A 16,240-nucleotide genomic window follows, 5' to 3' on the forward strand; every position below is an offset into this window, starting at 1 on the left:
AAAGCTTGCTTGCAGGGTTGGGGAGAGAGTGCTGCACTCCACTGCGGTGACACCAGGGGACCCTTCCCTCTGTGCTGCTCAGTTGCCGAAAGTCAGAGTGTAGACGACATCTCAGCATTGCCTTTCTTTCCTAGGGGATGGATTTCATTGGGCGAGATGCCCTGCTGCAGCAGAAGCAGAATGGGGTATATAAACGCTTCACCATGTTCATCCTGGATGACCACGACACAGACCTGGACCTCTGGCCTTGGTGGGGAGAGCCCATTTACCGAAACGGGCAGTATGTTGGCAAGACCACCAGCAGTGCCTACAGCTACACCCTAGAGCGCCACGTTTGCCTAGGCTTTGTGCACAATTTCTCCGAGGACACTGGGGAAGAACAGGTGGTGACAACAGATTTCATCAACCGGGGAGAGTATGAGATTGACATCGCGGGTCACCGGTTCCAGGCCAAGGCCAAGCTCTACCCAGTTGCCTCCCTCGTCACCCATAAGCGCCGAAAGGATGATGTGGAGCTAAGTGACTTGCATGGGAAGTGATGCCAGGCAGTCTCGCCGCCTCCCATCTTCTTACCATCTTAGGAGCTTGTCCTCCTCCTGAGCCTGACCCTTTTGATTTAAGCTTTGCCTCCCATCTCTTATCTCTTTGATATGATTTTAAACTTTTCCTACTTTTAAACTTTTTGCTTTGCAACCTCTCGTCCATCCATCGTCTCCTCCTCCCTTTTGCAGTTTCCCATCTCCTGATACTCACTCTGGGCCGTTCTTCCCGTCCCTCCACCCCTCTCAGATTCTCATGGTGACAGGAAGCATGTCTGACAGGCAGGACAGGAGCAAACTCCAGTTGTGGAAGTAGGTTACTGTGACATCTGATTTCAAATGCTGTGTCTTAACACAAGGGAAGCTGGTGGCGTGCAGGCCTCAGGGCAAGAGTCCAGCTCCTTGGGGCTAAGTTTTCTTGGAGTAACCTGTTAATTTTGGTGGGTTGCTGTATGTTTGATAGAGCCCTGTGGAATAGTTTGTGCCTTTTAGCCAGGCAGATCATTCTCCTGTTCCACTGTGCTGATACCCTGATACCTCTAGCAAGAGGATGACCATCTACCTCACTGATGAGAGGCATCGTGTGGATGTGATCTGGTCTGTAGGAGAGATAGTTAACCTGGCACCCTCCCCAGCCTCCCTACCAAACTAGTTATCATACTCTTGGGCCAGGGCCACTTGCGTATAATTTCTTCATCTCTTGCTAATCTCTATAATTGAGGGGTTTTGTGTGTTTGTTTCTTGGCTGAGTAGACAAGACAGTCACAGTGTTTGAAAGGGGAAAACCATGTTGCCTTTTGTGTTGCTTATCCCAGCTGAAAGGGTCTGACCTCAGGAAGTACACCACCGCTGATGCTGAGTCTTCTACGATTAAAGCAGTGCTGCTGTTCTTTCAGCTACTGAGTTCAGTCATCCCATCTTGGATTCTCCTCTGCTCTGTTGCTTGCATTTGACTTGATCAGTTCAGCCTCACCTGTCTCTCCTACAGTAGGCTCACTAGCTCAGCAACATGTTTCTCTCCCTTTAGAACAGGGAGAAGGTAGGACGAGCCATCCTCGTTGAGTAATTGAACTTTGCTGGCCATGCTGAGGTTCAGAGAGCTACTAGAATCCCAAGTTTTGCTTCCTCCGGCACAGAACAGACAGACCCACACGGAGAAAACCCACATGGGTCCAGTGAGAGTTCTGAGTATGGAGGGCGTACCTTACACGAGCCTAGAAGACTGCTTCCCCTCTTTTCCTTCCAGGCTCTTTTTTTCTCCATCCAGCCATCTCTCCATATCCTCTGGAATAGAAAATGACTTGGGGTACCCCAAGATGGCCCTGCACACTTTTAAGGGGTATCACAGTGGTAAGTGGTATCACAGACTGTGCTGTCCATCCCAATACTTCATTTTCCCTTGCGCAATAACTGCCCTGATCTGATTCCTTTTTAAGTGCCAAGTGCTGTTAGAGAAGTTAATTAAATATAGCCTTTGTTGTCTTGGTATCTTGGAAGCATTAGCTCTGATAAGTCTATAAGAATCTTAAAGATCCTTTCGTTTTACCAGAGCAGCTTAAAATTCTGCCCACTCTGGCATTTCTTTGGGATCTTTGTTTATCCACTTAATCAGGCTGGTTCCTTGTAACATTACTTGTCATTTCCCCAGCCAGACCACTCCTACTTGATTACTGACTTTAGTGTCCACCCTTTTTAGGAGGGCTTAGTTGATTTAGTAAGGGAGCAGCATGTGATTAGAATTGTTTGGAGGCCTTGCTATTTGGGTGCAAATGTGTATTTAACTAGCTGAGAGATGCTGCTCCTAGGCAAAGAAGAGAGAGGAGGAGAGGTGTTGCCCAGCTGCAGAGCAGAGCTGTGAACAGCTGCTGTGAAGGACTTGGGACAGCAGGAAAAGGGCACTTGGCCAATGCGGGTGTTACCAGCAGGGAGCTGACGGACCCAAGAAGATGGAAACATGTAGCGCTAAAGGTATCACATGCTCTGCACCACTCCAAAGTCAATTTGTAAATGAAAAACTATTTGGGATTGAATCCAAAAGAAATTGTAGATTTATGCATAAATTTCATCTTGTCCATAAATAGGAGTCACACTCCCAAGACACTGGTAAGATGTTAATCTTATGGGGCATTACTTATTTATTGAGTGCCCTGAAACATACCTATTTATCTTTTGGCACTTTAAAATTCAGCCTTGGAGTCTCTTTTGGTTCATTCAAATATAGGCAGAGTGGATCTGGTAGTTTTCTCTGTTTGGTCCTAAATCTGAAGGAGGTGAGTCTTTCCTGCCTCTTGCATAATTGACAATCAAGATACCCTCATTTCTGTGTCATTTCCATCTCTTGGACAGTGGGCCACGTGTGTTGCCCTGTGTGACAACTTAGCTCTCCCTAGAGAGTCGAGGGATTCTGGATTCTTGTGAATGGGTAGCTGGATGTTGGTCTTAGGTGGCTGGTACTTTTTTCTCTCTGAAATGATCCGCCATCATCTCTTGGGGGAGAGGCTCTGCACTCCTTTCTATCTTGTTAGCATATTCAGTTGAAGAATCTTTTTGAACCTAGAAACACACAGTGTGTTGGCCTCAAGCAGATGAAGACCCAGGGTTGTAAGTCTCCTATGGGTCTTCTTCTTCCTTGACGTATGTTCCAAGCCCCTAGTTCCTCATGCCCCATGTAAATCCTGTGTCTTGGCACTGCCACGGTCGTTTGACTTACATTGAAGCTTGCATCCGAAAGATGTCCCATCTGAAATCAGGATGGGAAAACTGAAAATTCAGAAAGTTTTAAGAGCAAAAAGGGTCAAGAACTACCTGCTTGGGTAGCCTGTTTGATGTCCTTTAACTTGTGTTGCAGTCACATAGCACCTCATGGGCAAGACATGCTCCACGAGAGAGAACTGAACAATTCCCACTACATTTCCAGTGCTTTTCTGGGGAGCCTCTGTGCCCCCAAATGTGGGGGGTGGTTAACCTCAGCTTCCCTTTGGCCCCCAAAATCCCAGTTCTATAGGAGTAGAGCCCAGTCATTTTGATTCTCATCAGGAGGTGTGCAGTCCCTGGATTCTATCTCCTTGTACAGACCAAGAGTTTCACCTTCTTCCCTGGGCTTTTGTTTCTAAGAAAATAACTAAAACGTGAAAAATAACTCTAGCCTTCTCTATTAACCTGCCTTTGCATGCATTTGAAATGTTAACCCCTCCCCACCGCCACCACGTATGTGGCAGGAATGACAGCTTTCTAAAAGTGGCTTTGCTTCACTGAAGAAATGACCCACTGCCTTGATTTCTGGCTCTGTTTATCCTTGGGCTTATGGACACATTTACTGGCATCTGAGTGAGTGTTCACCATCCTTTGAGAACCTGAAGTAGATAAAGGGGAATCTTCTATGACCTGTAGTCTTGGTTCTGACCCATAGAAGGCTGTGTCCTGGTACAACAATTGCATTGGCTTTCTTTCAGGGTTACCTGCAAGGTTCATTTTTTATCTCTTTGTTGCCGCTTGGCCAGGTAGTCAGCACGGATCCTTTTTAGTATCTAAGCTAGAGGTTTGGTCAACAGTGCTTAATTCTGTATTCAGACCTCCTACTGTTTTCATTTTCTTTCTGCACACCCCCTCCTCACATGCCTCACAAACTTTGATATAAGCAGCATTTTATCAACTTGATATAGGGAAAATTTTCATGAGTAAAGAATTTTCATCTTGCACGTGGATTCAGGAGAAGCACACAAGTGGAAGAAATGGTAGATGAAATAAGATGTTTTAGGCGTTATAAGCACATCCTGCAGTAAGCCATGGATGAACTGTGGGTCTGCCTGTCAGCGCCTCCCTCCCCACTACCACTTTTGGCCTCCACTTCAAGGTGCTGAGTTGTAAGGCTCCTTCATTGTCACTATGGGGCTCCCATTTGCAGTCCCTCATCACTACAAATGCACTATTTTTCAAGAGGACTGAGTATTTTTGTATGTCTTTGCCTTCTCTTTGTCCATTAAACACCAGTTGTTCCTTGTATAATGTGATTCTTGACTTGACAGAGCAGAGCATCATGGGCCGTTTTCTCATGATATTTAGATGCACCTATTTTTATCCTTTGCAAACCTTCTGCCTTCTCATTTTTCTGTCTCTCAAGGACAGAAATTATAAGAGGTGAGGAGGATATTTTTAGCATCTGTTTCAAAAGATCTATGCCAGGATTTCCTTTGCACACCAAGAACTGGGGCTCGGAGCACCTCTTTTCTCCAAGCCAGGTTCTAGTGCCTTACACTCCAGAATGTCACATGGTGGGTGTAGAGAGGAAGGAGGAAAAAGAAAGTAACTTCCTTTCAGTCTGACAGTTCCCATCCACCCTGCATAGCCTCTCCTTCTCCAGACAGATGGTGTGGGATAGAAAGCTTCTGCAGCTTGTTTCAGTGAAGGGTTTTCTAGCACATGGTTAACACTTTACTCTCTGGTCAACCCTTGGGATGTATGAAAGCACCACTGTAATTATTGTAAAGTGCTATAACTCATTATTTGCATTTGTAAATGTGCGGTTCAGCTCAGCCCTTTTCTGTCCCTGTGTAGAGTTTAGCATGTGGTCCTGAAGACATTCAAGGCACTTTAGTAAATGGGATCTGTCCACACAAGCCCTGGTGACTATAGGCACACAGGGTGACCAAGCATTTCTGCCCTCCATGAATGTGATATTAACATTGTGCACTGTATTTCTATCAAGCCAGATTTCAAGTAAGATTTTCTTTTCACGTTACTAGGTTTGTAAATGAATAAACAGACATTTTAATTACTTTTGCTTTGTCTACTGGTGAAATGTTCTTCATGTGTAGTAACCCAATATATGTATTTGCCATCTCCAAAGATAAACATACATAAAACATAAAACCATTTATACCAGTGTCACCAAAGATTAGAAATTTGGAAGCCGAGGTAAAGAGGCATTTATGGTGGTGGCATGGCTGGGGAGAAAAGCCTCTAGTCCTCCTCTTGGAGTCACTATCCCTCTCACTGGATTTGGCATCCTGCCTTACAGCTGACTTCATGGTAAGAACCTAGCACTTGACACATCACCCACGTCTGTGTGGAAAACGGTGTGTGTGTGTGCGTTCTCGCTCACAACAGTAGGAAGAGAAGAATGTTATCTGAAAGAAGCAGCCAGTGATCCTTTACTATACTGAGCTTACATCCACAAACTTAGTCATTGGACTTTATTCTGTCTACCCAACTATTTTTTGAACTACATCCAGGAATCTTTAGGAAGGCTAATGTGTCTATGACAATCGCATCAACTTTTCTTCCAAACCGACTCCTGTTATTTCCAGTTTTACAAATAACAACATCTGTTATGGCTGAAAGAGTATAAGAAAACATCCCACAGGCTCCGTGGCTAACACCAAAAGAGGAGTTCCAAAAAACGTACTGCACAAAGATGTTTCTGGAATTTGAGGAGAGCCTCCTCTGGTGATTACTTTGAAGGAGACAGCTCTCAAGTTATATGAGCCTTCTTATTAACGTACCAGATTAAAAATATTACATACCATGTTAACAAGTAATTCTAGAAAGGAGGAAGCCCAGCAAGCTAGGTCTAAGTGAGACTGACTTTCCAGCCATTATTTTGAGGAGAGATGATCTCAGAAGGGATGCCTATAACACTGCCACAGAACACAGGGGGACAATGACATTCACTGGCCCTCTGGCAGAGGTCAGTTTGACAGTAAAGTCAAGACAGGCTCCTAGCCTCATACGTACTTCAGCCTTGAGTTGATGCGCTTCAGAGAGATCAGCCGATCCTGAGTTTGGGCCAGAAAGATCGAGCCTGTCCTTACGTAACCTGTAAGAAAAGTCAGCCCAAAATGAGACAGTCCAGGCCAAATATAGGGTGGCAAAGAGGCAAGCCCACTAGATTCTAAGTTAGAAGAACTGTGATGAGTCCAGGGACTGCCACTGGCTATTCTTGAGCAAGTCGATTAGATTCCTCTGAGCGTCTGCGGAAAATCTAAAGCACACCGGATGCACTAACACGAAGGTTCCGTTCCCTATCCAGACAGTCTCAGCTCGCAGTTTTGTGAGGATCAAATGAGATTCTAATGTACATAAAATCGCTCCTACAATAAAAGTGAAAGATAGCCTTGCTAAAATATCTTTTGGGGGCAAGGATGCAGCCTAGAATGCGTCTCTGTTCTTTACCTTTTTAGGCAATTTGACCTTTCTCCTCCTAGCTTTGGTGGGAGTGTGACCCTTGGTGAAGGCTACTCACAACATGAGCCCCCAGAAGACTGGCCCCTCCCCGTCCTTCCCCAGTACAGCCAGTGGGCACGTGACCTGAGCTCAGCCAATCAGACCCTCCTGGAATACTGGGTCTTGAGCAAGCAGGTGAATGGCTGGAGGTCACTCATCAGGAGCAGCAGCGTCCTGGCCAGGCCATCCCAGACCCGTGTTCCAGCTGAGGAACTGCCGGCTACTCGAGGGGTCCCCACATCCTGGCCTCCATGCTGCCTCCAGCTGGCGGCCTCCTGCCAACTCTAAAGGCCCCCAACAGTCTTCCATCAAACTCCTTTTTGCCCAAGTTAGCCAGAGGTGACACCTGCTGTCTGCAATCAACACACCTGATACAACCATTCTTACACTTGGGGCAATGACAATCCTCCTGAATGCAATTACTCTTAGTTGTTATGAAGAAAAGGCTGAATCAATCAGGTATCTCTTAACAAGGGAGTGAGGACAATTTAAATATTTCCTTAATTTCTTTTGAAAGCATCAGACATACAGGCATACCTCGTTTTATTACGCTTTGCTTTATTGTGCTTCTCAGATGTTGCATTTTTTACAAACTGAAGGTCTGTGACAACCCTGCATCAAGCAAGTCTATCGGTGCCATTTTTCCAAAAGTATTTGGTCACTTTGTGTCTGTCACATTTTGCTAATTTTCACCATATTTCCGAGTTTTTCATAACTATATTTGTTATGGTGATCTGCGATCAGTGATCTTTGATGTTACTATTGTAATTATTTTGGGATGCCACAAACCACACCCATATAAGATGGCGAACTTAACTGATAAACGTTGTGTGCGTTCTGACTGCTCCACTGCTCTGTCATTCCCCCGTCTCTCTCCCTTGGGCCTCCCTATTCTCTAAGACACAGCAATACTAAAATTAGCCCAATTAATAACCCTATAATGGCCAAATGAAAGGAAGAGTCACACACCTCTCACTTTAAATCAAATGCTAGAAATGATTAAGTTCAGGGAGAAAGACATGTTGAAAGCTGAGACAGGCCAAAAGCTAGGCCTCTTGCACCAAACAGCTAACTTGTGAATGCAAAGGAAAAGTTCTTGAAGGAAATTAGAAGTGCTACTCCAGTGAACACACGAATGATAAGAAAGTGAAACAGCCCTATTGCTGATCTGGAGAAAGTCTGAGTGGTCTGGATAGAAGATCAAACCAGCCACAACATTCCCTTAAGCCAGAGTCTAATCCAGAGCGAGGCCCTAACTCTCTTCAGTTCTGTGAAGGCTGAGAGAGGTGAGGAAGCTGCAGAAAAGTTTGAAGCTGGCAGCGGTTGGCTCATGAGGTCTAAGGAAAGAAGCCGTCTCCCCGACACAGACGTGCAGATGAAGGAGGGGGTGCTGATGGAGAAGCTGCAGCGAGTTATCCAGAAGATCCAGCTAAGATAATTAATGGAGGAGGCCACACCAAACAACAGATTTTCAATGTAGACACAACAGCCTTCTATTGGAAGAAGATTCCATCTAGGACTTTCACAGCTACAGAGGAGAAGTCAGTGCCTGGCTCACTCTCTCGTTAGGGGCTAATGCAGCTGATGACTTTAAGTTGAAGTCAATTCTCATTTACCATTTTGAAAATCCTAGAGCCCTTAAGAATTATGCTACATCTACTCTGCCTGTGCTGTATACACGGAACAAAGCCTGGATAACAGCACATCTGTTTACAACATGGTTTGCTAAAGATTCTAAGCCCGCTGCTGAGACCTACTACTCAGAAAAAAAGATTCCTTTCAAAGTATTACTGCTCATTGACAATGCACCTGGTCACCCAAGAGCTCTGATGGAGGTGTACAATGAGATTAATGCTGTTTTCATGCCTGCTAACACAACATCCATTCTGTAGCACATGGATCAAGGGGTAATTTTGACTTCAAGTCTTTTTAAGACATACATTTTGTAAGGCTATATCTGCCATAAATAGTGACTCCTCTGACGGATCTGGGCAAAGTAAATTAACCTTCTGAAAAGGACTCACCCTTCTCAATGCCATTCAGAACATTCATGACTCACGGGAAGAGGGCAAAATATCAATGTTAACAAGAGTTTGGAAGAAGCTGATTCCAACGCTCACAAACAACTTTGAGGGGGTCAAGACTTCACTGGAGGAAGTAACTGCAGACGTGGCGGAAAGAGCACGAGAACTAGAATTAGAACTGGAGCCTGAAGATGTGACTGAACTGCTGCCATCTCATGATAAAACTGTAACGGACGAGGAGCTGCTTCCTATGGATGAGAAAAGAAAGTAGTTTCTTGAGATGGAATCTCCTCCTGGCCAAGATGCTGCAAGGACTGTTGAAATGACAACAAAGGATTTAGAATATGACATAAATAGCTGATAAAGAAGCAGCAAGGTTGGAGAGGATTGAGTCTAAGTTTGAAAATGCTATCAAACAGCATCGCGGGCTACAGAGAAACTGACGTGAAAGGAAGGGTCAATCGATGAGGCAAACTTCACTGTCACCTTACTTTAAGAAACTGCCACAGCCTCCCCAGCCCTTCAGCAAGCACCACCCTCATCAGTCAACAGCCATCAACACGGAGGCAAGACCCTCCACCAGCAAAAAGACTGCAACTCACTGAAGGCTCACATAATGGTTAGCATTTTTTACCAATAAAGTCTTTTGTAATTGAGGTTTTTTTTTTTTTGACACAATGCTATTGCACACTTAACAGACTACAGTATAGTGGAAACATAACTTTCATGTGCACTGGAAAACCAACACACTAGTGTGACTGGCTTTACTGCAGTGGTCTGGAACCGAACCCGCAACATCTCCGAGATATGCCTGGACTTGTAACTCCTCACACGTGTCGGGCATGAACTCTTCCTTTCACCTCCAGCATCTGTGCATACTGCTCCTTCTAACTGGCATAGGTCCTGCCAGCCCTCTCCCCAAATAGAGATAATCCCCTCAGCTCTCAGCCTGCCTAGGCGACAGCCTCTCCCACCCCCTCGTCCCCAACACCACGTTAGGCGACTCGTCCTCGTTCTCCCATAACATCCTGCAGTCCTCCCAGCACAGAGCTTACCACTCTGGGATAACGGCCTGTTTGCCACCCACAGAAGCAACGCGGCAACCCACTTGAGAACACGGCCTTGAGAGGCAGACAGATCTGGGTTTGAAAATCTCCCCTACCGCTCATCAGCTGTGTGACTTTGAGCAAGTTATTCAACCTGTGCTTCAGGCTCCTCATCAAAAACAAGGGCTAGGAAAATACCTCCCATTTCGACTACAAAGACTAAATCAGACAATGCAGGAAAAACAGGGCAGTTGATACCTAAGAAACACCCAGGAAGTGGGAGTTTTCAGTCCCCATTATAAAGCAGCTCTCTGAAACAAGGACCAATAACTTGATTGTGGTTTTCCCAGCATTCAGTGTAGGAATATGAAACAGGAAATAATAAGTTAATGAATGAATGAGAAGACAGAACAAAGGAGATGGGAAAACATTCAATGACGATTCTGAGATCCAAGGCAGGGCTCCCCGATTTGAGGGGATATCTAGATAACCTGAAAGAATTTTAAAAAAGAAAAAGGTACTATTGATAGGTAGTTACAACGTGCCAGATGCTACTTTATGTGTACAACCGATTTAATCCTCACAGCCCTGTAAGGTAGATATCATAATTTCTATTCTCCACTTGAGAAAACTGAGGCACAGAGAAGGGAAGTCCTATGATACTGGTTAAAGGCAGAGCCAGGACACAAACCCTGCCAGCCCAGCACTAGAGTGTGTCATTTAATCATTACTCCACGCTGTCTTTAAAATAAGACCAGATGAATAAAGAAACAGTGGCTGTGAGGACAGAACCACAAGGCACACCCTCAGCAGGCAGAAGAAACATACTAACAGATGAGTTTCAAGATGGAATACACAATGCTTAAAGCCCAGGGTGATAAGAACCAAGAAAAGGATTTCTGACCTTGTACTCATCATGACCTTCAAAAGAGTGAGTGAAGTGATGGGGGGGTTGGGGGGGGAGGGGAGGAATTAAAGTGGATGCAAACACCCAAGGAAAGGAAGGCACCAGAGTCTGTTCAGTAGGTGTGGCAGCAAAACCAAAGCAAAGCTTGATTGCAAAGGAGGTAAAGCTGGGAGAGAAGAAAATGAAGATGTCAAAGACAAAGAAACAAGACACCGTTACCTAGTTTAAACGGAATTACATTTAACAAAATCAAATGTATGATATTCTCTGCTGAGAAGAATAATTTCTGCTAAACCACCTTAATACTGGGGCTGGTTATGCTCAGATGTGCTTACACCAGCAAGAGCAAGAGGACAGCTCTCACTCCCTCTGCGTTGTTCCTCCGTCTGCTCACAGCGGTGTGTACAAAAGGGCTGCTGGTCACGAGGAAGACACATGAGTATGGACGGATTAACACATTTCCCGCACCTGCCTCAGCATAAGAGCCACCTGGGACACTTGTTTAAAAAACACCACCACATTCCCAGGCTCCACCTCTGGGGATTCTGATCCTGCTGCTGGTCCAGGGTGCTGTATTTTTCAACAAGTGTACCAAATGATAAGGCAAGTTTAAGACATTAATACAAATCCCTAGCAGCGAAAGGAGCACCCTGACCCGCCCACCCCACCCCGCGAACATCCCCGTACACACGCTTCCATGCAAGGGCGAAATGGACCTGAAGATTCCCGAATCAAATGAGTGACACTCACTCAGGCCCAAGGGGTCAAACAGTGAAGAAAGCGCACGGCCCTGGCTTAGACTTCCCCCGGTCACCTAACTGCCTTTTTCTGCAGCCGTCTCACTAGTTAGTGAAGCGCAAGCGGACCACACGCTTCCAGGCGGGAAAACGATTCCGCCCGCAGAGAAGGCAGTCCGAGCTGCAGGAGCCTCACCGGCGCTGCGGGGGTGTGCAAGCCCGAAGCGGGGAGCGAGCAGCGAGGTCACCCCAGGCGCCCTGGGCTTCCGAGCCCGGCTGCGGACGCCTGGAGGAGCCGGGGCGAGGCAGCCGGGCTCCGGTCCCCGAGGCCCCGACCACCTCCGGCCGACGGGGCACAGCCGCAGAGGCGGAGGGGGATCAGGCGGACCCCTCTCGGCCCGGGCGGGCAGAGTCCTGGCGCCAAGACGCGCCTTCCCGAGAGGACGAGGCAGAAGTGACGGGAAACCAGGGACGGCCGAGACCACCCTGAGCGAGACCAAAGCGGAACGAAGGGACGCTGGGGGTCCCGGCGCGCTAAGGCCCGCGCGGCCCCGCAGCTGTCTCTTTACCTCATGGGCCCCCACGGGCTCCGCGCTCGGTAACACTCGGCGGAAGCGGCGCTGCAGCCACAACAGTTGGCGGGGAACCCGGACGCCGGAACGGGGACAGGGAATGGGAAGGGGGCCGGGCCGGAGAGAGGAAAAAGTTCCGGGGAAGCGGGAGACCGCGGCCACGACCTTCCGTGCTTTACGGCCCCGCAGCAAGGGTACGCCAGCGCGTGAACCCACTCGCGCACGCGCGCTCCGTGACGTCATGGGGAGGCCCCGCCCCGGACACGTGGGACTTGTTTGGGTCTCGCCAGGCCCCGCCCCTCCGGCCGCTTTACGTCTGGCGAGTTGGAGGCGAGCTGCGGGTGCAGTCTTTTGGTGTCGCTCTAGAACCGGGAACTCGCACCGTGTTGATTTGTGCAAGTGGAAACGGGATGTTGCGGGTGCGCGACAGGCCCCGCTGGAAAGTGGGGAGCGCGGGCCTTCTCTCTACCCTTGAGGCGCCTGGCCAGGTCTGGCCACACGTGTGTGCGCAGCCCAAAGATGCTCTAGCCAGGGCATTCAAAGGCTTCTGGGACTCACAGTCCCTTTGTTTCTTGGAAGTCCCTCGTACCGAGCGGATCGGAAATGCGATCTGCTGGCCTGGCTCGAGCTGGGAGGCAGGATTAGACGACCTGAGTTCCTGGCCAGATCTTACTCCTTGCACCTTGCCAGCTTGTCTGGACCCAGAGGAAGAGGAGTCATTCACTCCACCTTCTGAGAATCTCCCATCTACCCCTCCCTATTTTCTTTCCTTTACGGAACTCAGCACTATCTAAAGTATGTGTTTGTTGACTGCCTTTCCCACTAGTTGCAAACCCTGCCCTCTCACGACAGAACCTAAGTCTTACTCTCAGCACTTCGATAGTGCTTGGCACATCGTCCAGTAGATATTTCTTTGAATGGATAGCGTTCTAATGATACAGCCCATCACTGCGTGTTGGGCCACACTCTGCAGTTCCCGTTCTTTGGATGCAAGCCCATCTCACCGCACACGCCAGTCTTATTTGATCGATGGCCTCTTGTGGCCAGGCACTGTGCAGGTTGCTGGGATTCGGCAGAAAAGAGGGCTTCTGCCATTAGGGAATGGCAGTAAAGCTCCAGAGCCCCGGGTGTCACCATGCCAGCCCACAACCTGCACAGCTCATACCCCATGGACTCACCGCTTAACTCAAACAAGACAGCCCAGGTGAGGTCTGGCTGCCTGAGAACGGAAACTCTGCCTCTTGCTACTCTGATGCGTGAAAGTTGAAGGGATCCTGTGCTTCTGGGCCAGATAACTACTTTAATATTTTAGCTAAGGGCTTAGAGCTTGGGCTCACCTACCTGCCCCGAAACAAGAGGGATCAGACTTAACAGGTCTGAGGTATATCCTTGGGGAAGCCTTTCCTGATGCCCAGTTGTGGCACTTTCCAAGAAAAACTTCACAGGTTTTCTTGATGAGCCATCTGGCCTTTGCCATTTCCAGGCACATGAATTTGGGAGAAACCTGGTCGTCTGTAGGAAATGGCAGGTAAAATAAAGTGACGTTTCCTGTGTTCGTTACATTCTGTTTACAGGCAGTAAGTAGTGAACAAGCTGTGTAGGTTGCTCTCTGCTTCCCTCACCAGTCACCATGTTTGGCCTCCACTTTCAAATGCAAAGTTCTGAGGCTCCTGTCATCGTCAGTGTTGAGTCTTACACTTTGCAGGCTCTCAGAACCACCAAAGCACTAGTTTTCAAGAGGATTGAATGTCTTTATGTTTTTGGCTTTGCTTTTCCCATAAAGCATCAGAGGTATTCCTTGTGTGATGCTTGACCTCACAGAGCAGAGCATCCCACAGAGAATGACACATTTCTTCATGGGCCGCTTTCTCATTACATTAGATGCATTTGGTTTTATCCTTTGCCAACCTTCCTCTGCCTTCTCATTTTTGTCTCTCAAGGACAGAAAGTCTAAGAGGTGGGGAGGATATTTTTAGCATCTGCCTGGAAAGATCTATGCCAGGATTCCCTTTGCACACCAGGAACTAGAGCTCGGAGCACCTCTTTTCTCCATGCCAGCTTCTAGTGCCTTCCACTCCAGAATGTCACATGGTGGGTGTAGAGGGGGAAGGAGGAAAAGTAGAGGGTTCCCAGCCACCCGCATAGCCCCTCCTTCCCCAGACAGATGGTGTGCTGCAGAAAGCTGCTGCAGCTTGTTTTAGTGAAGGGTTTTCTAGCAGCACAGTTAACACTTTCCTCTCTGGTCAGCTCTTGGGACGTATGAAAATGCATAGTAAGAACCTGGCACTTGACGTGTCACTCATGTACCTCTGAGCCATGTTTGTGTGGAAAACAGGGCCGTGTGTGCATTCTTGCTCACAACTGTGGGGAGAGAAGAGTATCACCTGAGAGAAGCAGCCAGTGTCCTCACTACGCCAACTTCCATCCACAGATCACCGTGTATTTACACAGTGACGCATCTGCTGTGGACTCAGTGCTGTGCTGGGTGAATGGAGCTATTACACGGAGTCCGAGTAAGACGGGGCAATGTGACAACTTGCTAGAGTACCGGGCACTGTGCCGAGTGCCCTGTGCTTCCCAGGAAACTTCCCCAAAGCTGTGTGAGAGAGATGAGAGTGTCCCCACTCCACCTGAGGAAAGTGAGGCTTGGAGAAGTACTTTCTCGAGGTGCAGACCGTGAAATCCAGGACTGACATCCCAGTCTTCCACACGTGAGACAGTGAACTATTCCGGGAAGTGCTGAGGAATGTGGTAGAGACCGCAGGTGGTGCTTTAGAGTCACCTGGGGAAATCTAAGCCAATGCTCTCTGAATGAATTGGACCAACAGGCTGGAAGACAGATCAGCACTTCTGAAGAGCTTTCCAGGAACTCCTCTTGTATCTAGAAGCCACTGGATGCCAACTCTTTAAGAGTCGGGAGGAGAAATGGTAGTTATTGAAATCTTTGTGGACGAGGGAGGACTTTAGCTGGTTCTTAGAGGAAGCGCTTTATCAAGACAAGGTTTTTTCTAGGACATCATCCCTTTAATCTTTCTGGCAATCTTCTGAGTATGTTTTTAGCAGATGAGATAGACTCGGAGGTAACATGACTTTACTAAGATCACACAGCTATTGGGAAGATCAGGAAATGGAGCCGAGGTTGTATATCTGAATGCAAGGATCTTTGCAGTACACCAGAGGACAGGTGGCCAGGAGGGCATTTGAGGCTGGGTGACCTCATGACTGGAGACACAGAGAGACAAGAGCAAACAACGTGACAGTAAGGAGCTCCACTAGCCGTGGTAGATTGGATATTGTTTTCAATTCCTTATTCCCTTTGTCTGTGACCTTGCAGTGCATGAAGGGATGGAATGTATTTCTCTTCCACTGACGTTGAATGGCTTAGGCCATCCATGTGGCTTTTTTTTAAGTTGGCAGGAGACATAGTGTGCAAGTCTGGAGCTAGGCCTTAAGAGGCATTGTGCAATTTCATTAGCCCTTGGAGACTCTTGCCATTCATCATAAGATGGTGACCTGAGTAGCCATTGTACCATGGAGGATGAGAGAGGCGTGAAACAGACCCGAACTGTGCCTGAAGCCAACCTGACTGACCCACCCCCTGAGGCAGGGCTGCCCAGCCAAACTGCAGTGACAGGCAGGCTCAGGAGCATGAGTCTAAATGTTTGTCGTACGGAGCCTGTTTTGGGCTGGTGTGTTATGCAGCCTTTTTGCAGCTCAAATAAAGGGTCTCTGATAGTGTAGTTATATAGGAGTGATGAAATCAGGGCCTGCAGCTCCTTAAGGAAATCTTTGCTCACTGCAACCTTGGAAGTCAGTGGTCTTTATTCTGCTTATCCAATTACTTTTTGAGCAGCTACATGTGGAAATCCCACAGGCCAACACGTCAAGAACCATCACATCATATTGTCTTCCAAATCTGCCCCTTTTGTTCCCAGTTTCCTGAATGGCCAACCAAGCCAGAAACCTGGGAGTCATCTCGGCGCCCCACTCGCTTCTCCCTGCACCTTCAGGGCATCGCCAGCCCAACAGCCTCTGAATCCTCAATAGCTCTTGTCTCTTCTGACCTCTGTCTCCCCACCACCGCTGCTGGAGTTCAGAGTTAGCATCGCCTGCCTCGATGATAATCTCTTAAGTGATTTTCCTGCTTCTCAGTCACCCTGTCCTCACTCTGCCAGGTTATCTTTCTGAAGCAA

General features: G+C 47.7%; 1 protein-coding gene and 1 long non-coding RNA gene across 5 annotated transcripts in view; one reads left to right on the forward strand and one right to left on the reverse strand.

The window, feature by feature from the left end:
- PDPR (pyruvate dehydrogenase phosphatase regulatory subunit) overlaps positions 1-5,313 on the forward strand; it is a 46,579-nt gene extending 41,266 nt beyond the window's left edge. For all 4 annotated transcript variants that reach the window (XM_003364634.5, XM_070262060.1, XM_070262059.1 and 1 more), the window contains one exon: positions 135-5,313. In XM_003364634.5, coding sequence (XP_003364682.2) covers positions 135-539 — 405 coding nt within the window. In that variant the 3' untranslated portion in view covers positions 540-5,313. The remainder of the gene's footprint in view (positions 1-134) is intronic.
- LOC138923382 (uncharacterized) lies at positions 4,674-12,226 on the reverse strand. The gene is made up of 2 exons (XR_011436902.1): positions 12,045-12,226; positions 4,674-6,354 (listed from the first exon to the last, which is right to left on the reverse strand). It is a non-coding gene; the product is annotated as an uncharacterized lncRNA (long non-coding RNA).
- Positions 12,227-16,240: the final 4,014 nt, after the last annotated feature.

This window comes from Equus caballus, chromosome 3 (genome assembly GCF_041296265.1).
Source record: "Equus caballus isolate H_3958 breed thoroughbred chromosome 3, TB-T2T, whole genome shotgun sequence".
NCBI classification, from domain to species: Eukaryota; Metazoa; Chordata; class Mammalia; order Perissodactyla; family Equidae; genus Equus; species Equus caballus.